The 24,724-nt window shown below is 43.0% G+C and overlaps 1 protein-coding gene and 1 long non-coding RNA gene across 8 annotated transcripts; one reads left to right on the top strand and one right to left on the bottom strand.

The window, feature by feature from the left end:
• The first annotated feature begins 5 nt into the window (after positions 1 to 5).
• Positions 6 to 4,428, top strand: LOC108920303 (uncharacterized). Its single transcript, XR_001964985.2, has 3 exons — positions 6 to 499; positions 1,028 to 1,162; positions 3,399 to 4,428. It is a non-coding gene; the product is annotated as an uncharacterized LOC108920303 (long non-coding RNA).
• Positions 4,429 to 4,518: 90 nt separating this feature from the next.
• On the bottom strand, positions 4,519 to 19,783 carry LOC108920300 (steroid hormone receptor ERR1-like). Of its 7 annotated transcripts, none has more exons than XM_029247419.1 (8): positions 19,422 to 19,783; positions 13,026 to 13,128; positions 10,779 to 11,186; positions 10,226 to 10,342; positions 9,110 to 9,223; positions 8,603 to 8,815; positions 7,257 to 7,526; positions 4,519 to 6,190 (listed from the first exon to the last, which is right to left on the bottom strand). In XM_029247419.1, the coding sequence occupies exons 3-8, from the start codon at positions 11,179 to 11,181 to the stop codon at positions 5,937 to 5,939; spliced, it is 1,371 nt and encodes a 456-aa protein (XP_029103252.1). In that variant the 5' UTR covers positions 11,182 to 11,186; positions 13,026 to 13,128; positions 19,422 to 19,783; the 3' UTR covers positions 4,519 to 5,936. The 7 variants fall into 7 exon arrangements, with proteins under 7 accessions (XP_029103252.1, XP_029103247.1, XP_029103250.1 ...); XM_029247414.1 differs by lacking the exon at positions 19,422 to 19,783 and adding an exon at positions 18,018 to 18,406; XM_029247417.1 differs by lacking the exon at positions 19,422 to 19,783 and adding an exon at positions 18,018 to 18,406 and having other exon boundaries at positions 10,779 to 11,183.
• Between the last annotated feature and the right edge of the window lie 4,941 nt (positions 19,784 to 24,724).

Genomic DNA, 24,724 nt, shown 5'->3' with positions numbered 1-24,724 from the left:
CGCTTTTCGTCACAGACAGTGCTTGCCTGCGCCCCGTCGAAGCGGATCGGACGGATTTATTTAAAAAAAAAAAAAAAAAAAAACAAAACAAAAAAGAATACTTCGTACGGTTCTTCTTAGCGTTTTGACAGAAGCGACGCATTTTTTACCCTTTAGGTTACAGTAAACGGATACCAGGGTATATATTCTTCCACGGTATACATTTTCAGTGTATTGGAATGTGTCGCCGCCTTTGCGGAACTTACGTTTGTAGCTGCCGATCCCCGCGGACACCATTCGACGTTGTACTTTAATGGGACTTCCTGTTTGGGGCAGTCAAACTTGTTGGAATTAAAAGCAGATTCAGAGCACAGTTAGAGAGGTTTCTTACTCTGCTGTTGCCTCTGTGGCGAATCCCGTCGATGTTTTACCACGCCACGGTCTTTCAGAAATAAGAAAGCTCTGTTTGTTCTTTGTGTCAGAAGTTGCCACCTGAATACCAGATCATCATGTGAGAAAAGTAATTGTGTATTCATTTTTACTTTATTTGCTTTCCCCTGATTAGGTGTGATTGCTCCGGCTTAATGGTATGGTATTTGAATTAATTTAAAAAAGCAGTACAAAAACATCTACCCTTTCAATAGATACGCCAGTACCTGGCTGTAAAGGTTTATGGATCTGCTGTTACTTGTCAATCCCCTCGGTATTTTTTTAATAAAACAATACAATAGTTTCAAAGATAGCAACAAAGAGAATATAAAGATGTTATACATTTTAAACAAACGGCATACAAGTACACATTAGATGAAAATATTGAACGATTGAGTGTGTAATAGTAATTTATTACTGGATTGGCTAGTAGTGATATACTGTACTGTTTGATTTCATTTGAGAGCTCTGTAAAGTCAGGTTTCTTAAAGAATTTGCATTTATGGATATGAAATTTGATTTACAATTGAATTAGATTGAGCCAATATCTCATCACGTGTTCATGTTCCTCATCCTAACTTGTTTGTGCTGTTTCTCTTTACAATGTTTCCTGTGTCAGATGGGAGTTCTGCTGCCAGCTGAAGTTGACCTCTGACCCTGCTGATGAGCCTGGACTTGTGAGGAAGCAGGTTTAACTGACCTGCTGTTTATGGGATGAGACAGACTGTTCCTTTGGTTTAACATCCAGTTGTGGGTGAGTGAAGTACAGAGGGGGGGGGGGAAGGGGGCAGGCCCACTTTCGCATAAATATGCATAACAGCAAGACGGTAAAACATAATGCAGGGAACAGGAGAAATGGGAACAAGGGAGGACAAACATGAGAATTCAGAGAACACAAGACGGACAGGACCACGGGCGTGCGATGGGATGTCCATTTATTACAACACAGAACACCAGCAACACCTTAAAATACGCAAAATGAATCAAGTTCATCTGTGGTGTGTTACTTTTTTTTTACAGTGATTTAGTATGAACAAAATATTGTTCAGACTAACAAACTACTTAAGCACAAACAAAAACACACGAGTTGTACCCACACAGAACAATTATGTATTAAACATCAACAAATTGAGTAAAAAATAGAATTTAATATATTTTTTAAATACAATTTTTTTAAAATACAAATAACTTTGCCACATTATTTTATTACTTGTACAGTTTTTATTACTGCTCCATTTACAGGGAAATGTAAAACTGTTTTGGTTATTTTTAGTATTGCTCATTTACAGAAACCTACTTGAACATACAGACAACTATTCTTGTGGTCACCTTAAGTCCCCATTAGAATACAAACATCAACATTGCATTAGCTTCCTTAGAATTCACCCAAATATGTACATAAGTCCCATTTTACCTATGCATACAAAAAAGAAAAATCAAAACAACTACAAAATATTATCAACCTGAATCCAAACCCATGTGAACATGGACAATGCATTGATTTAGTGTTGCTGCATTTATTAAACAAGTCAGGATAATAAAAGGTCTGAATTGGCTGCTACACACCTTCAGATCAGCACTAACCTCGTGTACCATAAAACAGCACATCTGAAAAATAAATACATTTAATTATTGCCAAATAAATACTTTTCATAAAAGCACAAAAAAATTGGACTTCCTGAACGCCTGTACCTGAAGGGTGCAACTATTCAGTTGGCCACTAGATGGCGCCTGCATGTTAAAATGTAAAAAATGCATTATTGTCAAAATTAAAAATACATGAGTAAAAGCATAACTTACACATTTTAATCACAGGTTCAATTATTAGTAGTCTGAGAAATTTTTCAAATGTAAGCTGAAAACACAAACACACTATTACCCAAGACTGATTTATTTCATGCCCAAACTAAGCACATCTGTGTAATGTACTTAAAAAAAAAAAAAAAAAAAAAAAACCAAAATAAGAGCCAATAAAAGAACCAATTCTATAAAGACACCTAATTATATAAAAACCTGATTGTGGGTAATATAGAATTGGGGCCAGGGGTGAGTGGGTAACAGCAAAGAAAGTAAGTCCTTATCCAGGGAATTATTCTTCCAAAGTACATATACAGATGCTCCTCGATTAACGAAGGGGTTACGTTCTGATAAACCCATCGTAAGTTGGAAAAAAAAGAGTACCGCACATTTGGTACATCATAGCATAGCCTACCTTAAACATGCTCAGAACACTTACCACCTACAGCTGGGCAAATTTAAACAGGAGACACACAAGGGGCGTTTAGTAGACATGATTGGATGCAAAACAACAACAACAACAAAAAAAAAAAAAAAAAAAAAAAGCTTTGAACACAGTATTGGTTGTTTACACTCGTTCGCGGGATCGCTACAGACTGAGTGTGGTTGAGTGGAGGCTGCGGCTCGCTGCCATCACCCAGCATCGGGAGAAAGTATTGTACCGCATTTCACAAGCCTGGGGACAGGTCGAAATTCAAAATTCCAAGTACTGATTCTATTGAACGTGTATCGCTATTGTACCATCGTAAGTAGAGGAGCATCTGTATTGTCAACAATGCGCTACATTTAGAAGACTTTTGGAACTGAAGAGCACATCTGCCAACATCCACAGCATTATGGGGAGGGGAGGGGAGGGGAGGGCAGTTTTGCACAGAAAGAGAAATTGTGATTAGAGCTGCTGCCTTTGGACCTTAAGGTCACAAGTTTGAGCCTCACCTCCAGCTGTAGTACCCTTGAGCAAAAGTACTTACCCTAAATTCCCCAGTAAAACTACCCAGGTGTAAATGGGTAAATAACTAACCTTAACATTGTAAGTCACTTTGGGGAAAATATCAGTTAAATGAATAAATGTACACGTACACATCTGCATGAAAAAGATTCATTTACAAAAGTTGCTCAATTATGCAGGTAAAGTATTAAAAATGTGTCAATGTATCAGCAAAGGACAGATGTTATCTTTATGCTCTTTACAGATCACATTTCACAGTTCCGGATATGTCAAGTAACACTTTGACTTAGTTTAAAGCCAGCGAGGAGAAGAAAAGAAAAAGTTGTACCGGACAAGAACAAAGTATAAGACATATTTGATTGTGTTGCACTGAAAGGGACTGACCCGATACCCCCATCATCAGCTGTCCCTTTTCACAAGTCTGTCAATGGTCACACTCCATTGTATCATCATAGAAAATCCATTTTATGCACACAGTTGTGCTGCTTTAAAAAGGACAGGAAGTCTTACAAAATCAGACACGTAGGTGCAGTTGATTACAAATGATAAAAGCAATTAAAAATAGTCTGTGACAGTGCACAGAGTGACTCAAAGCAATTTTTTTTTCCATGGTGCCAAGTACATTCAGAAAAAACAACACATTACACACTTTGTAGTCATAAGGAAGCCCCCTTCCCTCAGAGAGCCTCTCTGCATGGTGCAGTCTTGTCCTGGACCACTGAGCTCAGTTCGACTCTTCCACATTACATAAAATCCCTCTCGATTAATGAATGACAATTTACAATAAGAGAAATTCCCCCACCTTCCAAATGTGGTTTAATGTTTCTTTCCTTTCTCAGCACAAAGAACTGAACGGTGTACAAGTTGTGCAATTTCCTCAGACACTCCTTAAGCTATTTCAGGTCACCATGAGAAAGGACACTAACGTTACCATTAGAAAGCGACCAGTTTCCTCTGAACAGATCTGAAATGCGAGGCCCTGAAAGTGGAGGAAACAGTGAAGAGGGAAAGAAAAAGGAAAGATTTGTTCCCCTCCCTTTTGGCAGCATACATCATTACAGGGAAAAGAAAATTGTTCTGCTTCAGGTAATTTCACAGACACCATATTTCCTGGGGGGGGTGTCACCATCTATGATCGGGATGCACTCCCACACACAAACACACGTACACCTACGGACTAGCGTTATATTTGCATCTGAAGTTTGACAAAACAGCAAACCCGTTCTCCCAGACAGATGACAGCCAGTCCTACACAAAGATTTTCATCTAAGGATCCATATTATTTTAGCCCAAAACTAGCCTTTGTATCTGGAAAATCACTCCAGATCATATAAACTTTGTTACAGATAAAACATTGAGTTGTATTTTTTTTTTTTTTTTTTTTAAACTGTTCTTCAGCGACCCACTTAAAAAGGGGACACTAGTTAATGAGCCCTAGGTAAGACCTTCATCAGTTCTCTGTCACACTTTAATTAGCAGGATATAAACATTAATAAATATTTATGCCAACGACGACTGCTAGTCATTCATGTTCTATGAAGGCCCTTCCATAGGAGCAATGCATCACAATGTGCTCATTACACTAAACACAGCTTTTAAAGGGTACACAAGCCTTACACAGACAGGGCCCTTAAACTTTAAAAACAGCAGTACAGCAGTTCTCTGGCTTATGCAGTTTAACACCCACAAACAATTAACGGGTACAAAACACATTTACTATGTTGTCAGTTGCCAGTGCTGAAAGAACTCGAACCCAAGTCCAGTGGTAAAACAACCCAATGTTCTCGTTCACTAATGATTGCTAAAGTTGTGTTTCTTCACATATTGCTTTATTTTAAATCCTGAAGTAGGCTGACATTACTTTCCCTTTATCTCCGTGTAGTTCTCAACTGTATGTGTTTACAACACAGCTATACACTAACAGCTGCCTGCGTGTAAAGTGTCCGGGTGCACACGTAACATGTCTAACCAAATGAATGAGTGAATCTATTGCTACTGATGACAATTTAAAACTACTGGCATAAAATGCCTATTAAAATGCATGAATACACCTTTAGGTCTTCTGGACAACTAAAATATTTTTAATTTTTAATATTTTAACCACATTTATGCATTTTTTTCTTGTGGGTCAGGACAACTTCTAATTTCAGGACAAAAACTGCAACCTACCTGGAGGTAGTACAGCTTAATAGAAATGTTAAGAGCAGATAGTCTGATTCAGCCAACCAAGGGTATTACGTAAAGCCAAATAAAAACTGATTACCGAGTGCGATTCATCATTAAGAATTCTAAAAGTTTTATAAAAAGTGAGTTTAAGTACTGAACAGTGGTTAATGGTTTTAAACATGATTTTCTATGTCTGTATGTGTCTTTCCATCTCTTTGTTCGTGCCCCGTGTCGAATTCTCATCCCCAGCGAATGGCTACAGGGTGCGGCGAGTGCCTGTGTGAGACGGGCAACACGGTATCCTAGCACTGGAGTGTCCATCCCATCAAAAAGGGTTTGACTCTCTCTCTGTACCTCTACATGGCTTATTAAAGGAATACTTACACCTAATCCTCTAGGCCAACCAGCTACCCCCTGCACGAGGACAATTACCCCTGCCCTGACACATAGCCCTTAGATCACCCACGTTCCCCACACAACACCTCCTACGCTTCCGTTAGATTCTGCTCATAGCCACTGACTCACAACTTCAACCCCAAAGCTTCATCCTCCCTCCTGTCTGCATTGCTCACTTCCTGTAATGCCTTCCGACCCTCGTGCCCCGCCACCTCCATCCCTATGGTGAATCCATCATGGCCTCCAGCATCTCCAGGAAGAGTTTGTGCATGGGAACACCACCACGTGTCTTGATGCTGTAGAAAGTGGAGAGAGCGCGGCCAGCTGTCTGCCGGAGTAGGGGCAGGGTGAGCAGGAGGCGGCCAGCCCTCCGGGGGTCATCGGGCCTCCGCTGGCTCTCCAGCTCCAGTAGTGCCTGGTGCAGCAGGTCCCGCAGCTTCTGAACTGCCTCAACATCCTCGATGTACACCGAGTCTGAAGGAGGAGAGAGAGGCCTGGTCACGCCAATAGACGTTTCATGGTGTGCATGTCTCCACTACAACTATGTCCTTTGTACACACCGAGTCTGAGGGTACTGCCAGATATACATACCCACAAACTAAGATAGAGTATGTGTTTTTTTTTTTTTTAATAAAGTACAAACATTCAGCTTCCTATCAAATTTAAACATCTTTCCTTTGGGTGGGTTGAGGAATAATAAAAAATGATTTGATGAATTAAAGTAAGTCAATGCAAAGTCCTCACAAACATATGTGGAAGTGAGAGTTCTCTGCGTTTATTATTTATTAATCTGTCAGAAAAACTTTCTCCAAAGTTACTTACAATGTTAGGTTTGTAGACTAAGCTGCATTCAATGGTTTACCTAACTTAATTTTTACTTATTTTAAAAAAAAAAAAAAAAAAAAAAGACCCCCCAACCTAATCAAGAAAACCAGGTAGTCAACAATCTTTACTTGAATATTCAAAAAGCACACAACGGTCGTGAGAACCTGTCAAAGTGCTGCTAGCTAACCAGCAATGGAAAATGCAAGAATCGCAAATTGCAATTGCAAACTCATTGAAATTTAAGGGGTGGGAGGAGGACAAAAATCTGCAGGACTCGGATCTCCAGAAGCAAACTAAAGTAAACCAGAACACAGGACTGAAGCAATAAAACATAACACACAAGTAGGCGGCAGCAATGGTGTTTATCTGAAGGCCACACATCCTCTACGACTCATTACTAGAGTGCTGCAAGTCCTCCTTTATCTGACTGCAATTTGCTGGCAGTCAGAGTGGAACTGGGTGTATGATCAGCAGCCAGAAAAACATGGAACTCAGGTTGACCTGCCCCTATGTGGTCTGGTGAGCAACAACAGCTGCCCCGATGTACCAAATCTAACGCTCAGGCAGTATTATACGTATAATGTATAAAATTCACAGGGACAAGTGCATTCTCAAACATTTAAAACCATCTTGGGTGTAACAGTGAAATCTACCTGTGATGTATGCTACCAAATCGTTTCTATCTGTCTGGACCTCAACTGGAACAGCAGGTTACCGGAGTTGGTGAGGACGATGGCCTTTAGCATGACAAACTCCTCGCGGTCAAGCTCCAGGGTCCGGTACCGCCGTGCCAACAGGCTAATGGCAGCATTTAGCTCGCTGAGTCCGGCCAGGCGTGACATCTCCTCATCCAGCACAAAGTCCTCGGCATATACAACCTCGTCCTCACAGCCCAGAGAGCGGAAGGCAACACCTAGGACTAACACTTCCAGCCACACAGACTGCAGGACCGACATCTGGTCTGCCAACGACAGGGACAGGAAGCCTGTGGAGAAGATGGAGGCAGGGCAAGTGTTGACTGACATACAAATTACCCTGAAAGTACAGTTGACCCTAGAACAATAAAGGTTTGAACTGCGTGGGTCCATTTATACAAAGATTTTTTTTTTCCCCCCTCCAATAAATCTATTGGAAAATTTTTTGGAGATTTGCGACCATTTGCAAAAACTGATGAACCGTGTAGCCTAGAAATATTGAAAAAAAACTAAGGAAAAGATACTACTCTATTTCATCATTTACCACCATAAAATATACACAAATTTTAACTTTTTAGAATAGATTTATCAAAACTTATGCACACTTAAAGCGTAAATAGCGCCATTCGCAGTTGAGAGAAATGTGAACAAATGTAAAAATGCAGTATTAAATCATAACTGCATAAAAGTAACTATAGTACATACTGTACTACTGTAATAGTCTTTTGTTTACTTCCATAAATTACACACATTTCTTAAGAAAAAGTAAAGATTTTGCAAAACTTTACACACATGTAAAATGCAGAGAATGCACAGGATACAAATCCAAAGAAAAATATCTAGTACAGTATACAGTATCTCAAATGCATAAAATATTTGCATATTTGATCTATTTTCTTATTAGCCAACAAATATTACAGAAATCAATTATAAAAAGTTTTCTTTAAAGTTAGTCTACAAAAGAACTGTGGTTCTGCATGGTTTGCAGGATGACGCTAACCATCTGCACATGAGCAGTTCGTACAGTACTGTAAATGTATTTTCTCTTCCTTACGTCTTTTCTTAACACTTTATTTTGTCTAGCTAACTTTACCGTAAGAATATAGTATGTAATACGTATAACATACAAAATATGTGTTAATCGTGTAAAGCTGTGTTATCAGTAAAGCTTCCAGTCAACAGTTGGCTGTTAGTAGTAAAGTTTTTGGGGAATCAAAAGTCATATGCAGATTTCACTGTGCAGGGGGTCAGCACCCCTAACCCCCCCCCCGTTGTTCAAGGGTCAACCATATGTCAAAAGCCCTTCATTATGCTGACCATTAGCATGATGCACCAATAAGCGAATTGATAATGACCGATTCCTCACCAGGGATGTGCTTGGCCCAGCCGATAATGACGACGAGCTCGCGGTCAGCCAGGTCGCATAGGGTAGCAAGTGTGCGTAGGGCGCTGTCAGGTTGCAGGGGGTCTGGCATGGCAAACAGCTTCTCTGGCTCTGCCACTAGCAGGTGGGACACGATGATGTTCGAAGAGCCTGAGTAACACACGCCGGCCTGAGCATGATTACCATGCAGTGATGCTGCCATGGGAATGCAAGCAACCATACTAAATCAAACCCAAAATTTTAGTCACATACCACATTCCTGAGTGGTTCAGATCCTTTCTGGCTCAATGCATTACTCAATCTGAAGTCATGCATCAGATACAGATTAACAGAACAGAGCCGTGTTTCTACTTATGAGATACAGTGTGGCAAACAGTCAGCTATATCTGTACATACACTTTGTCTCATTGCCATTGCAATGCACTACAACCCATGTGGTTCAGCACCCACCCCCATCCCGATTGTAGCCCCTGTTGTCTGGATACCCACCTCTCTCCCCCTCTTTCCTTACAGGGAGTGGAGGGCTCTGATACTCAGCACTTTCCACCTCGGGCCGTCTCTTATATTTCTGTCTGCCTCCCCTCACCCGGTCTAGACGTACTCCTGTCATATTAATGGTAGCGAGAGAGAGAGAATTTTCATTTAATGTCAGTATGAACAAACACCTGGACTCCATATTCACAACATTATTGCACAAACCGACCAAGAAATCAGTAATAAGTGGGGGGGGGGGGGGGGGGGGGACGACGACACATGGACATTTTTTGTTTTGTGCCACCATTTATCTGTTGGTCTACATTCTCTACGCTATGTAGCATCTTCTTCATAGTCTACCTGCAAACTTAATTCACTGTGCTGTTCAGCAGCAGAAACAAATGGCATAACAGGGAAGTGCTATGTTAGTGTGCTCTATAACCATCTTGTCTGTTCAGGAATTACAGCACTGATGCTCTTCAAATTTGCACAACACAATCCTGTGTGCGAGAGAGCAGATTCACACCACTGAAGAACTGCTCGAGAAAATGTTTTTTAATGTTTGTTTGTGGTACTAAAATGCTCACTGAGCCATCACCTCTTTGGTGGGAGAGGCAGCTGAGGATTACCTTCAAGGTACTTTAAATAGAAAGCCTTACAGGGAGTAGCACAATGTTCTGCCGTTTTACAATTGCTTCTGGATTCAGAGCACCAAAAGCAGGTTCTGAAGACTGTACCAAAGCTCAATGTGCAAACCCCAGATGGCTCAGAAAGAAAAGCGCACGGAGCAGTAAGAGAAAAGGTGGCAAAAGCAAGTGTTTTGCCCAGGTTGAGCCAAAAAAAAATAAAATATACTCCACACAGGCCCTGTCCAAGATCCATAGAATTTGGCAAATATTTTTAGTTTATTCATCTTGAACATTTTGAGCACAAGGGCCTCCCTTTCTGGGTTGGAGGAACTACATCTGTAAACTTTACCTCTTCTGCTACTACAAGAAAGTTTACATCTAGGCCTTTTTAGAAGAATCTCAGCTCAAAACCTTGTTGCACCACTGAGCTACATGTTCAACGCAGCTAAACTGTTCTGGTAAGTCATGTAGGATGAAGACTAAGTGATGTTAGCAGACTTACCTTCCTTGAGCATGCCCACTTTGAGGCACTTAGTGAAACGGCACGCTTGGCAAGCCTTTCTGCGCCGCTTGGTGATCTCGCACTCATTTGATGCTGGGCAGCTGTACTCAATGTTCCCTAGAAGGGAAATGGGTACGTGCAATTTTACGTGATCACGGTTTAACTGTGCCAAGATGGTTTCAGTGCAAAGCTAAGGAATGCTGTGCAATTCACTGTGAACAAAAGATGTTTGCTTGTATGCATAAACACACCCCACACTAGGGAAAAAAGATTATAAGTTCAAGCCCCTAGAAGGGAGCTAAATTTGAAATGTTAGTGGAGCATTGGCATATCTGCACATGTGATACACTTCAAAAATTTACAGTATGAATTTCCATCACAAAAGGTACTTGGAGCCCAAATAAACAGAAACAAGCATACATGCACAGCATGGCAGAAATTATTCAAAATAAAATTATGCAAACATTTAGAATAATCAACAAAATCTGGAAAAGCAAAAGCTGCAGACACAACATTGTTCTTCCTCTGACAGGTGCTGTAACGGAAGTCTCACCCTGGATGGTCCTCTTGAAAAAGGCCTTGCAGGCCTCGCAGGAGGCCACGCCGTAGTGATAGCCCGATGCCACGTCCCCACACACCAGACACAGGCGCTTGGGCAGCGTGCTCAGGGCGTACTTGCACCGCCCAGCCCCGGCGGACCCTTCCTCCGGCCCGCCCTCACCGCCCTCCTCCTTGAAGTGGCAGCGCAGGGGTGGCGTGTAGAGAGGCGGGGAGCGCCGGCCGCTACTCTCCGCTCTCTTGTTACCCGCTCCGCCCCCGCCACTCTGGGAAGAGTCTGACGATGCACCTCCTGGGCTTGCCCGCCCCCCTCCGCTGCCACCACCTCCTCCACCTGCCTCAGGACTGCTGGGCTCTGCCTTGATGTGTAGATCTGAGCGTCGCTCCCTGGTGGACATGGCTGCTGTGGAGGTAAAGAGGGTCACGAGACGCGAGACGACGTGAACTAGTAAGGTGATGTACAATGACCCTTAATGTGTTCTGACCTCACATCTGTGCCAAAGGTCAATTACAAGGAACGGATATACCGCACTGAAGTCCCCGCAACCATTCAGCCATGTATTTCTACAGCAGAGCAATGTAACACACTCACAGGAAAGGCAATATGGAGTCACTAAGTAACCTGAAACAAGTCTTTGGGTTTGGACTGTGGGAGGAAGCTAGAGCTCCGGCGCAAAATCTACGTGAACGTGGGGCGAACGCGCAAAAAATCCACACCGAATGATTTGAACCCACATCTCACTGTGCAGTCTAGGTGCTGTGAGGCATCTTCACATCTTTCGAGCTTAAACATGTGGGGTTAAACTACTTCATTTAGTAAAACAGAAGCAACCACACCGTGCATTTTCTTTCCAATCGTAGAAGATTTTATCCGTTTACCCATCTGCCCACTGTCCTTAGAATCTGAGGATTATAAACTTTATTACAGTTTCAGAAATGTGTCATTAAAATAAGTTAATCTACCTCTTCACCAAATACTGAACAGGTGTATAATAATGTATGAATTAAGGAACTTAGATGATAATTTTTTTCTTAATTCATACATTATAAATGATACATGACAGATTTGTAAGAGCATCTTAATAACTACGGATAAATTAAAGCTGACACAAAGAAGTCACGTACAAAAGTCAACAAACGCAGCAAAAATTGAACTATTTCGGCCGCTGACGTGAGGAAGCTCGGGGTGGCGAGTCGACGCCGTCGTGCACGCGCCAGAGCGGACGTAACGCGTAACGGCTGCACGTGACGGAGGACATGCAAATTAAGCGTGTTTTGCGGGGAGGTCAGGGCTTCTTAAACGTGGCTTCTTGAGCCGCGGCGAATTGCGAAGCACGACAGCGATGAAGTGGGAGACTAAAAGTAAAAGCAATCTGAAAGCACGACAAACAGTCGCGAAATCATTGTAGTCTCACAAGTTAGCATTTGAGCAACCTCCGGCTAGCTGAGCTACTAGTGCTCGTGTGAGAAACCTGTGTGACATAGTCTATAGATACCAGCTTCATGATGCGCGCAGTACTGATTATAAATAAACATAGTACGAATTCGTGTAGGAAAAGGCGACAAAGTTAACAAACATGGTCTGTCCTGTCCAGTCCCACGAGAACCTAGGCTAATTTAGACAGCAAACTAGCTACAACTCCAACGGTGCCCACCTCTCCACCTCCTCCAACGACCTTCACCGTGTGTTCACCCGAATCTCTAAATGTGGCGCCTAATTACCACGTCCCTGAGTGGACCCTTCTACCCCCGCATGAAATAAACAAGGCAACGTAGCGCAGGCATGCCGGATAGCTCCCTTTCATGTCTGACGCCGGGTTATTTAAACGATAAGGAAGTCAGACTCTTTGCTATTGGTTACAGTAATGGGAAGCATTGCGTAATTGGTTACGTTAAACCAAAACTTTCTCCTATTGGTTACCTTAACACAAAGCTGTCCGCGGTTGGGTGCAGAAACTGGAGGAGGTCCCCTATTGGTTAACGTAACCCGAAGCTGCCCTCTATTGGTTAGAATAACTAAAGTCAATCTCTCGCTTCGCCGTACAACACCGGAAGTGCGGGGCACCAGCGGACAATTTAAAAGACCTTCGGGCTGCCGGGGTTGCGCCAGTTTCTTTAATAGGTCAAAGAGAAAAAGCCAAGGTTCTTATACCAACCACTTCATGGCACAAAATACAAAAATGTTTACTGTACCAAAGACACACTGGTTATGCAGGTAATTGAGAACATCCGAGGGAGATACCTGTATTTGAATCCCCTCCAGCAGGCAGCTGAGTCGCTCTGTTCAACCCCTTCCCGAGCTTCAAGATGTGAGGCTTATGAGTTCAATCCTCTTACCCAAGCTTCTAGAAAAAAAAACAGAAAGTTTCATAATATCAAAATCAAATAAATCAGCAAATGCATTACATGTGTAATGCAGATGGACACAGGTGTAACAAGAGGGTGGGTGTATGTGTAAGCATGGAAATACTATCAACAAAAAATTGGTATCTCCATTCAAGCACTACTGCCAATATTTTTGGTCCCCAATACCAAAGAAATGACACCACTAGAAACAAAAACCCTTGTGAAAACCGTCAATATTCGAATTAAGTTTTATGCAGCTACTCGTGTGATGAACTCTGGTTAATATGGTGGAAAGTAACTAACTGTATTTTAGAATCATGCATTTGCATCTTAGTCTCTTTCTGCTAATGTAATGTACACATTGTATTTTCTATGAGATGTACGCTGCTTTGGAGAAAAGCGTCTGCTAAATGAATAAATGTAAATGCAAACCCTTCATTAGAGGGGCATTTTTGGCACAGCTTTTAACCACTGAATATTCCACTGGCTGAGTTCCTTTCCGGTCTATAGGATTAAATAATTTCTTAGCCAACATTTAAATCAACTGCAGCATTTACCCTTTTATATATAGCACGATATTTTTCCTTTAGCAATTCAGTGCAAGTACCTTGATACTTGCAAGGATACTTCAGCAGGAATGGGAACTGGGGCTAGAAATGCCAGCTTTTTGGGTTACAAGTCAGTGACTTTAATCCTTATACTTGACTACAGTATCAGAAATTTTTCCCCTTACATTTTTATTTTATGATATAAAAAAAAATTCTTTTGAATCTGACTGGAAAATTCCCAATGCACAAAAGAACACGATTCCACAAAAACATCTATTCAAAGCAGTTCTTATCCATCAAAGACTAGAACCAAGTTGTGGTGTAAGTAAATTATCGCTGCAATACTCCATGGCCATCAAATGTCTTTAGCGTTAATATAAAATATACATAGTCTAGATTTACCATGATAAGCCGATCTCATCAAAACTGCTTTGCATCCCAATTTGCCTGTTCCCCTGTCTCTCACCCCATCAATTTCTCTCCCTCTCACATTTCACAATGTGCTGCAGATTGCTGAGAGAAGAGAAATCATTTTTCTCTCTCCCTCTTTCCACACACACAAGCATTTGGCATGTCCACAGTGCTGTCACAGCCTTTGCACCCCCCAGTCCCTTTCTCCCACTTCCTGTTCCACCTAAGGTCAAAGTCACCAGTGAGCTTGAAGGGCAGACATATGGTAATATTACCTCTCCCGCACGCACTCATGCATGTAGTTCCCACTATTTACTCTTTCACCATATAATCTCCAACAGGGATTCTTACCACCCTGGCAACTGCAAATAGAGCACAGTATCACAGACATGCAGTAAAACAGAAGCAATCAAAGCCAACAGGGTCATCAAAATGATCTGCACAAAAATCTTTGGGCTTAATGCAATGAGCCGGAAATTTCAGATCTACCCTGGGTGCCCTGCTGTTAATAGTTAATACCTTACTTTGCACTGAAGTCACACTGCTGTCACACTGAACTTGCAATCTGAATTTGGAATACGGAATAACCCATATGAACAGCTAATGTCCTATTCCCACTGGTAGGTATATTACTGCTTTACTAGGCATTCTATTAAAATAAGTGAAATCATGTGCAGCTAAACTGGCAAAGCTCATCACATATAAAATTTGAAAAACAGAAATTTGTTAAAATAACTCTGATAAGAATCAGAACTTACTTGTGTTTACCACCATGTTGCACCTGAACAAAGCAAACAAAACCAAGTCCTTTTGATGGAAATGGACTAAGTCGACTGAACATATAGGGGTTGTAGAATAAAGCAAGAGCATTTGTTGCAATAACAATCAAACCAAAAAAAGCCTTCAGAATGGGCTAGGGGAAAAAACAAATAAATCACTGCTTAAAAAAAACCTTTCTTAGGTATTATGTGGTTAACTCTTTGTACAACAGTTACATAACAATCAATTTCAAAGTTTTAAGTTGCAGTGAAAATAAAGGGAGGGGGGTGCGGTGGCGCAGTGGGTTGGACCACAGTCCTGCTCTCCAGTGGGTCTGGGGTTCGAGTCCTGCTTGGGGTGCCTTGTGATGGACTGGCGTCCCGTCCTGGGTGTGTCCCCTCCCCCTCCAGCCTTACGCCCTGAGTTGCCGGGTTAGGCTCCGGTTCCCCGTGACCCCGTATGGGACAAGCGGTTCTGAATGTATGTGTGTGTGTGTGTGTGTGTGAAAATAAAGGAATACAATTTCCTTTATGCATAGCTAACGTCCCATTCATATAGAAAAGTGTCTGTAAGGTTCTTTTAACAAAGCAGAACTAGTGAAATGGGTTAAGATAAGGTAAAAAGGCCACAAGAAGATGAAGGACAGGAACCAAGACCTATGACAACTCCTTATCGAGCATCAGGAAAACGCTCAACACAACTGTAGAGATAATAAAAATGAGGACAATGGAAAACAACTAAAAGCCACTCTCTGATGACACTTTATAAGTTAAAACATGGTGCACTTCTCCTCTGCTGCTGTCTGTAGAAGGCAGCTTCAAGTAAAAAAAACAGCGAGAAACGAACTGTACTTAAGAGACACATCTGCCCGTCTCTTTCTCTAAAGTAGCGCACAAATTGTATTTTCTATGAGATGTACGCCGCTCTGGAGAAAAGCGTCTCCTAAATTAATAAATGTGAACGTAAAATGTGAAAACAAGCCCCGTTCTTGTACCTTAAAGCAAAGGGACTTTACTCTATCCTGAGTGGACCGACTAAGGGCTGTGGGTTTGTGTGTTACACAGCACTCGCAGGTTCCTCTGAGAAGACGTCCTTCTGCTCTCCTCCTGTGATCTGTGCACGTCTGTTGATGTCTTGCATGAAAAGCGTGATTCGGGTGGTCAGAACAATATCTTTTGATCTGGGGAGAAAAAAAATCTGTGTGCTCTTCTTTCAACTCTAAAATATTCTTTATTATTTGGACTATATTATTTCTGTTTTATCTGAGTTATAACGACAACACTCAAGTGCATTCAGTTGTCCTGACATGACTGGGAATTTCTCTCCCTATCTCAACTGACAGTGTTCTGCGAGAGGAAAACACAGGGCTGTTATCTCATCTGTACACCTTAACTAAAACAGCCACACGCGTTAAGAAACAAGCGTACAAAACAAGCACAGTGTGTTCAGAAATTTGCGCAGCTCCTGATGTTTTTGAAGGCCACGAGAAATAAGAAATTTGGTACCATGTGGGTAAAATTCAGTTTTCTATGACCCATAATGTTTGCAACTCAAAAGCTGTAACTGATGACATTAAAACACAGACATGGGGCCGTCACGCCTTTGATATGTAGCCATTGTCACGGACCCCGACTTCACATTGTCGTCCATGTCAGCGACAGGCAGAAAAGCGGCAATGCGGTCAGACACGGGCACCCCAGCTATGGATGCTTCTCCTTTGCTACATGTTATGGAGATGGACAAAATCCCAACGGTTTAGGGTGAGAGGAGCTCTGGAGCACATGGTCGCCCAGGGCGCCCCGTTTCCCGAGCCGTGCTGCTGAGAAGTCTGAATGACGTTGACTCAAAAATACTGTCAAGTTGGCAAAAAACTGCTTTCAAAGCTCAAAGAAGGAAGCACCACGCTGATGCTTACACTGGAATGCTCGTGTGAACTGCGGCCTTTCTTCAAACGGACCGAAATACTATTTCCCGTTACGTCCTGCTCTGCAGTTCAAAAACAGTCGGCAAGTAAAGGGAGCGGTATAATTACAGCGATGCTGTGGCCGACTGGCGGAGTTTTATTCATAGCTCTTTGTGTCAGTGTCTATTACACTTCGATGACCTTTAGGTCAGTCGGTGTCTGGCTGCTGATTTGTAATTCACATAACTGTCAATTTGCATAACAATATTGTTGTTAACTGAGCAAAATAATGCCAGTGTCAATTTGAAAGGAAGGTCCGAAGAAGGCCAAAAACAATTCTGCGTTGCAGCAAATCATATTTTTGTGTAGTGAGCACCTCAGGCTTTCGTCAAACTTTGCTAAACATTCAAATTTAGTTCAGTTGAACTAACGGTGGGATATAGAGGGGCCGCGGGAGCGAGAGAGGAGACCAGACACAGACATCCCTACATAATAACTCCGTGCAGAGATTCCATCAACGCAGAGGTGCCCCGCTGTTCCCTCTGAGGCTTCTTCCTCAGTCTCAGACCTCCAGTGAGGACGTGTCAGTGAATTGACACGCAGCTTTCATACAACATGCAAGAATAAAGTTGACCGGTGTAACCTGGACTCAGGAAAACTGACCGAAGTCAGTCACAGGACTGCTTTGGCCAGTTATTTGCCACTCTCTGAACCAAACTTTATCGGGCTGAAAAAAGTGGTCACTGAAAATGCGGGGACTTTATCATTTTATTTCAGATGCAGAACGACAAGTTCTCATCGTAACCGTTATGGCCAATCACACTGGCGAACTGCAGAAATTGTGGTTGCCAAGGTGATGGTGCTGAAAGGAAGCGCAGAGAGAAAGCGCCAGCCAGGCACCGAGCCACACACTGAGCCACACATTGACCCTCGCCGAGCTCCACGTCATGGGATCTGCTAAGAGGGACTTGGCCGTTGGCGGACGGACTACGTACGACACGATCATCGTGAGGTACGGGGACGAGCCCGCGTTCCCGCACAGCGCGGCACCTGGACGAGCGACCGCGCCGATCATCATCATCAAGCGGCCCGCCGCAGTTCGGCAGGAGCAGTCATGACCAACCGCGCACACACTGACACTCTCACACTCAGCCTGCACGCAGTCAAAACGCACGTAAGGTAAACAAACACACATATTCTCTCTCTCTCTCTCTCTCTCTCTCTCTCTCTCTCTCTCTCTCGCGCGAGCGCGCGCGCGCGCTCTCACCGGTGCTGCTGCAACCACCATGTCCGGGACGAATCGTGCCAGTCACGGGACGCTCCTCCTCCGCCGGGATTTAAACCCCGTCCGGTGTCTCTATCCGAAGCGCAGCCTGCCTTGTCGTAGCACCTCGCATTCTTTCCCCTTCCCTTCCTTGTCTTGAGTAAACGCCGGGACAGTGTTACTTTGGTTTATAACATATGATAAACATGTAAACGCACCGATCAAGTGATGCTAGGACCACAGCTGGTCCGGCTCGCGCGGATGCCCGCTCTGCCTGCGCGCTGCCCCGCTTCGCGTCTTCCGCTCGCGCCCCGCGGCTCCACGCAGATCCTCAGTCCCTCCCTCCGCCTTTTGCGTGTGCACTTTCTCCGTTACGTGTGCGCGCCCGCTCCAATTGGGGCTGCGCGAGCGCTGCCGTCAGCGGCGCTGCAACAGTGTAGAAAGAAAAAAAAAAAAAAAAAAAAACTAAAAGAGCGAATGACCTCCTGTAGCGAGGCGGCTGTGTGACTCACATACTTCTAGGATGTTCATTAGTTACTGCTTTTCACTTGACTGCCTTTTCCAAGTCACAAATTATAGCAGAACCCTAGAAAAGTGTCGATTTCCTCGTTCGCGCGCTGCCTGCGCGAGAGCAATTTTAAATTTAGCAACTGGTGCAGTAAGAAATGCGAACTCATTAACACTCGAGCGTCGTTATGTGCTTTTCTGTTTTTCCATATTATAAAAGCTGAATTTTCGGTGCAAATAGGCATATGAATTAAATATTCATATAACTATAACTGTATGTAATAACAACAATATAACAGTGAGAATGAATGGTGGCCTGGTCTGTCTCTTTTGTAGAAACGTTATTAAAATCGACTGATGTTTATATTTCAGTGACGTTTCATAAACATCTTGAACTTTTTATGCAACTCTTTTAATATTTTTCTCAATTTGCCCGTGTTTGTAATGTGGCTCTTTAAGGTTCGATAATCATGTGCCGGAACGCACGCGCCCCACAGGAAAAACGCCGCAAGTCACGCGTCGCTTTAGATGGAGTGGAAAACGGGACGGCTGGTGGCGGCCGCTCGCGCAAGCAACTCGGTCTCGTGACACCGACCCACACCGAGTTCCCCTCCAAACCTCCGCGAGCGGCTCACGCGCAGAGCAGGGGCGGGCGCGAGGCCAAGGCGGCGGAGGGCATCGGTAACCGAATAGGAGAAGGAGGAAGGAGGAGAGGAAGAACCGGCTTCCCAACGGTACCCCGCCCGAGCCCCCAAGTAAGAGCGAGTGGAAGAGAGAGGGGCACGCGAGCAGGTTTAGACCCATCGCCACGTAATTTTGTGCGCGTGCAAGTTGCTTACAGCTTCAGTCACCCCCGAATGAAAGAAAAGTTTACAGGTCAAACGCAGATAAAGACATTACCTTGTTTCTCATCAAGGATCCTTACAGAACCCTGCCCTCTGGGTAGCAGTGAGTGCCAAACTGAGTTACACGATGTTGTGCAGTAAAAACAGCACGTGCAAACAGTGATCTTCATCACTTTGATCTAATTGTTACGCCACATCATTCAGACCAGGCTCAGATGACTGAAACATCTGAAACGAAGAATAAGAAAGATGGAGGAAGCGGGGAGCGCTCGCATTCCCGGCGCATTCACATTCTGTCCGCGACCTTGAATTCAAGGTCATCCTCAGAGCCGCATTCTCTTGCGCGCGCTCGCAGAGGTGCTGTGCTGCATCGCGCTCCGCCGCACTGCACGCGGGCACTCAGACGGCGCGGTTCACGCGCGCACATCGTGGTACTCTGTAATTACTGTATTTCAGCGATCGAACAAATCGCTTTCTATCATCTGTAATCTTTTCACTCGTTATCGTAATAAGTTTTTAATCTGTTTAATTAATTTCGTAATTAGTGAATAGTGTTTTTGTTCCCTAGATCATGATGATTCGTTCTGCTGTGATTGAGGTCGTACCTGGCTGTCTGGGATGTGCAGGAATTTTTAAAGAATGAGCGGCGGGGGGGTGGTGGTCACTCCGCACTAATGCACACACAGCCTGTGGACAGTGCCTGACCGTTGGATGCAGCTGGAGCGCGACCGTCACTTTCACCCAGAACCAAGTTTAGTTTGGGGGACAAGGACTCTTCTGCAGAGGTTTGCTCCCTTGATTGTTACACCTGCCTTTAGCAGTGCCCTTTACCTCAATGTGAAATAACCGAGGAGCAAGAGAGAAAGAGAAAGATGAATGACTCCAAGTCTTATCACTTTAAAACCCTAAAATGTCAAGAGAGGACAGCAGAGAAAAGTCCTCTAAGCCAGCTGGTGCCGAGACTCCGTGAACCGACCCGGTCCAACAATACCAAGGACAATCTGCCTGGGGACAGTGGAACCCAAGCTCAGAGAATCCAACTCTTTCAACTGACCAATAAACAAAAAGAGAAATAGATGATCCACTGGACTAAGATAGCCAAAGCCCCAAGCAAAGTTCAACGCTGTTTGGCCCTAAACAGGCCACGGCGGCACACTACCTGACCACGGTTAGTGACACACACTCGGTGCTCCCGCTCGGGCATCACAGTGTGGCCGCAGGGACGTGTGGACACGGGCAGACCTGGTGACCCGGGAGGACACCCGATGCTCCCACTGTCACCAGAGGGAGGTGGAGACAGAGGTGCAAGAAATACGGCCAAATATTTCCCAACTTTTATAAACACTGAGCCCATGGTAACAGACAGTGGCTGCTTATTTCTTAGGAGAAAGAGGAGTGTGTGAAAAAGGCAGCATAGTACTTAGACATTTGTCATGGGGGGGGGAGGGAGAAGTAGATTTTGCACTCCTTCCTCCCACACACAAACATTCTTACTAGCTGACGTATTGTAATTTTCTGTTGCGTTTATCTCTTTATTATTTGCTACAAGATAGACTTCTGCATACAATGTATTAGTGTATTTTGGTCTATTTGTAAAATGTGTCGTACTAAAAACAGACATTAAACTGAAATAAAATGGACAGACCGACAGACATTGTGTGTGCGCGCGCGTGCGTGTGAGAGAGACAGACAGACAAAATGAATGGTTTACTGGGGACGGTGGGGGTGGTGGGGGCTGATATCATTACAGATACAGTTACAAAAATATATTTGTACAGCTATGTGGAAAATGAGAGACATCCAATGAGTTCCAGGACTTCACTCCACATTCCGTTCTCAGAAAGTGCACACACACACCACACGTCTGTCTTTATTCATAAAGTTTGCTTTACTCCTTTATTTTACATTTGTTACCGGGACAGCTGCACGGTATCTATATTAAAAAGGTACCGTTCGTTACTTGGTACGCTGCACGCGTCGTTGTATCTTTTTATAACAACGTTAATACGCTAATAAAATATGATCGCGTGGCAGAGAGAGGGAGCGATCTTCTCGCAACAGCGGCTCAGCCCCCTCTCGTGGCCACCCGCGCGCGCTACGACAGCGGGCGACAGTGACGTCGCCGTACATTTCTGTCCTCGAGCGCAAGGTCGCTCGCGCGCCCTCGTTTCGGGGATTCATTTGACTCTCGGAGCTCTGCATGTTTTTTCATTTTTTGGTACGTTTTAATTTTGTCTTAAGTGTGTGTTGCATGCAGTATAAATATTCGGCAAAATTAATTAAAGCTGCTGTTATGTTAAGCACTATCAACGTAAGTTTGTGACGTAATTGCACGCCAATCTTGTTACGCGCGCAAATCGCGCGCACTGTCCAATCACCGTGATCGCATCGAATGCTCTTATCAAGCGCTCTCATTTTGTCAATCTAGCGATCTGGTTGAGATTTTTAATGTCAAATTAAATATCAGAAACGTAAAACAAGTATTGAATTGGATATTATTTAGTTTTCTAAAATTTAGTCTTACAAGGACATTGTTTGCTCTGTGATCGATTTGTTTATTTGGGGAATTTTGGGAAATGAATATGACCAGAAATATAATATCTGTATTCTGATTGGTGGTTCCGTAATGATGTTGCATGAAGCCGAATTTTTCACAGCTGGCTGCAGCCGTGTGTATGGAAATAACAAACCTGAAACGAGCTGCCTCATGTAGCACCACTCAGTCATACATTACAGTCAGAGAACAATGGAATTGATTAATTTTTCCTAGGCTAATGCAGGTTAATTAAAATGTGACCAGTTTCAATAAAAGAATGTGGCTCACATATACATGCTCATTATGATCTTGAAGAAACTGCACATCTTTGCAGTTTGCTGGATCTTTATAATTTTTAAAAATGCCTTCCATCCATGCCTTCTTGTTCCATCTGCTGAACAAGATTTAGTGTATATTTCATGCTCCACATTAGCAATGGCCTTTAAGCTTTTGAATGTTTCAGTTGAAATTTCTCTTTTCTCTTGCAGTGGCTGGAGAGACACAACTTTTCTGCAAAGGACATTTATTTGAAGCAAAGTGTTGCCCTTTTCGGGACCTTTCTAAATGTTACCCTGTTCTTTTTAAAGTGTCACAACTGATAACTTTAAAGCGACTTCATTAGAAATTTACTGTAGTCCATTTGCTGTATGCCCCGCTCTTCTATTTGGCTGTTCTTGATTTCTTCATTGTACAGGAGGCCACCAAAGCTAAATTACTGTTTTGCGGTACCAATGTCAGAGTAGTTTCCCTGTCGCTGTATACGTAATGTTTGGTGGTATTTAAGTTAATTTAAAATTTGACTATCTTCTCAATTTGATTAGTTTCCAGTTTTCATAGTTAATAATTACTCTTGGTGATTGGAAATTGATGCGACATTTATGTAACAGGCAGGTGGGTACTTTAGGACCAGCAGCACAATTTCAGTCCAAAAGGTCCCATTACAATAAATTAAAGTTGCTTCTTTGCTGTTTTCACTTTATATCACTGATGTTTACAGTTATTCACTTAGCAGACACTTGTCTCCAAAGCAACTTCCACTGGATACTATGTAGTGTTACCAGCCCACACACCTTATTCACTGCAGTGATTTACACTACTAGATACACTACTTACAATGGGTCACTCATCCATACATCAGTGGAACACACTCTCTCTGTCACTCACACACTATGGGGGAACCTGAACAGCATGTCTTTGGATGGTGGGAGGAAACCCACACAGACACAGGGAGAACATACAAACTCCACACAGATTGAGCAGGGATTGAACCCACACTCTCTCACGCCACCCAGGCACTGTGAGATAGCAGCACTACTCACTGTGCCATCATGCCACCTGATGTGATGTACATCAGTTTGGACAAAAGTGTCTACTAAATGAATAAATATAAATGTAAATGTATTATAGTGCATTCAAAATATACATTTCAAGGTTCAGTTTATTTAATTACTGATTATAAAGTAAAACACAGCTTGACATGACAGTCCCTTTGTGTTAGATAGAGGGTGTGTTGGGTATTGCTGTGTTGTATGTGTTACCTTCTCACTGGTTCCTTGGCCCTCTGGATGACACTCGCTATTGTTCTATGGGTCATGTGACCTCTTAGACATTTCCTTTGGTTGTCTGATGGATCATTTTTGTGTTTACACCAGTGAGCAGAACATGTTGCATCCCTTTCACACAGAGTCAATGAGCTCCACGTATTAACAGACCTTATGTGTCTGATCCATTGTACATACAGTAAAAGGCTATGTTTATTAACTTACAAAGCATTTCCCAAATAAAAGAACTGAGAAGAGCATTATCATTATTTGTAAGATCTGTGAAATGCACCGTAGACCTTTTTACTATTCTGGAGAATTATTTTGTTCGTTTATATTGCATACCATACGTTACGCTACCTGCTTGCCCAACAGTGTTGAGGTGTTACATGTTTTACTTTGTGTTGTGATGATGAGATACAAAACTTTCAGTGCATTTACGTGAACCTGTAGGTTGCCAGTTCAAACCCCTACTGCCTATTACTACAACTTAGCAAGAGTGTTAACATGAACTAGTGCAGTAAAAAAAGATCCAGCTACATAAATGGGACAAATTGTTTGCATAAAAACATCAGATGAGCAAAAAATTAATAACAAAATCAGAGACCACTAATTGCAAGTTCATGCCAATATCCCTGTTTATTAGACATATAATGACAAAACATGGTCAGCCAATAATATCAACAAGACAAGCATATATCCTTCTTATTTATCTTTGAAAGAAAACATTGTAATACAAGCTTACATTGACATAGATGTCATTCCATTTAACTCTGAATTCCAAAAAACAGACACACCTATGCGGTGAACTATAAAAGTGGGAATGTGTCAGAAGCCTCTCATAAATTCACTGTGAAGGAGCCTCTTTAAGTGCCTCCATACACTACAAAGAAGGAAGGATGGACGGCCGTCTCATCATCACCTTGCTGATGTTGCTGCCTGGTCTCTTGCTGGCATTTCCGTACACGGTAAGGGTGGAGCACTCCATGTTACAGACCTTCTCTCGCACTGTCCCCCTATCCGATCAACCTGACCGATTCCCTTTGCTTCCCATCTTTTCCACAGGAACGTCCACACGCCGAGGGTGAGTCTTGGTGGTGAAAAAGAAACTCTCTTCATGAAAAGATCTGAACCATTTTGAAGATTTTATAATTAGTTACTGGGCACTGGCTGAGTCGTAGGGCAAGGTTTTAACAGATCTTATTCTTTAGGAGCTTCTACAGAAGACCCCCCTGCTCTTGATATGACCTCTCAAATTCTACAGGCCAACAAAGGTAAGTA

The sequence above is a fragment of the Scleropages formosus genome, chromosome 21 (assembly GCF_900964775.1).
Source record: "Scleropages formosus chromosome 21, fSclFor1.1, whole genome shotgun sequence".
NCBI classification, from domain to species: Eukaryota; Metazoa; Chordata; class Actinopteri; order Osteoglossiformes; family Osteoglossidae; genus Scleropages; species Scleropages formosus.
The sequence above is the reverse complement of the archived record's forward strand: the minus strand, read 5'-3'. Positions and strand labels throughout refer to the sequence as shown.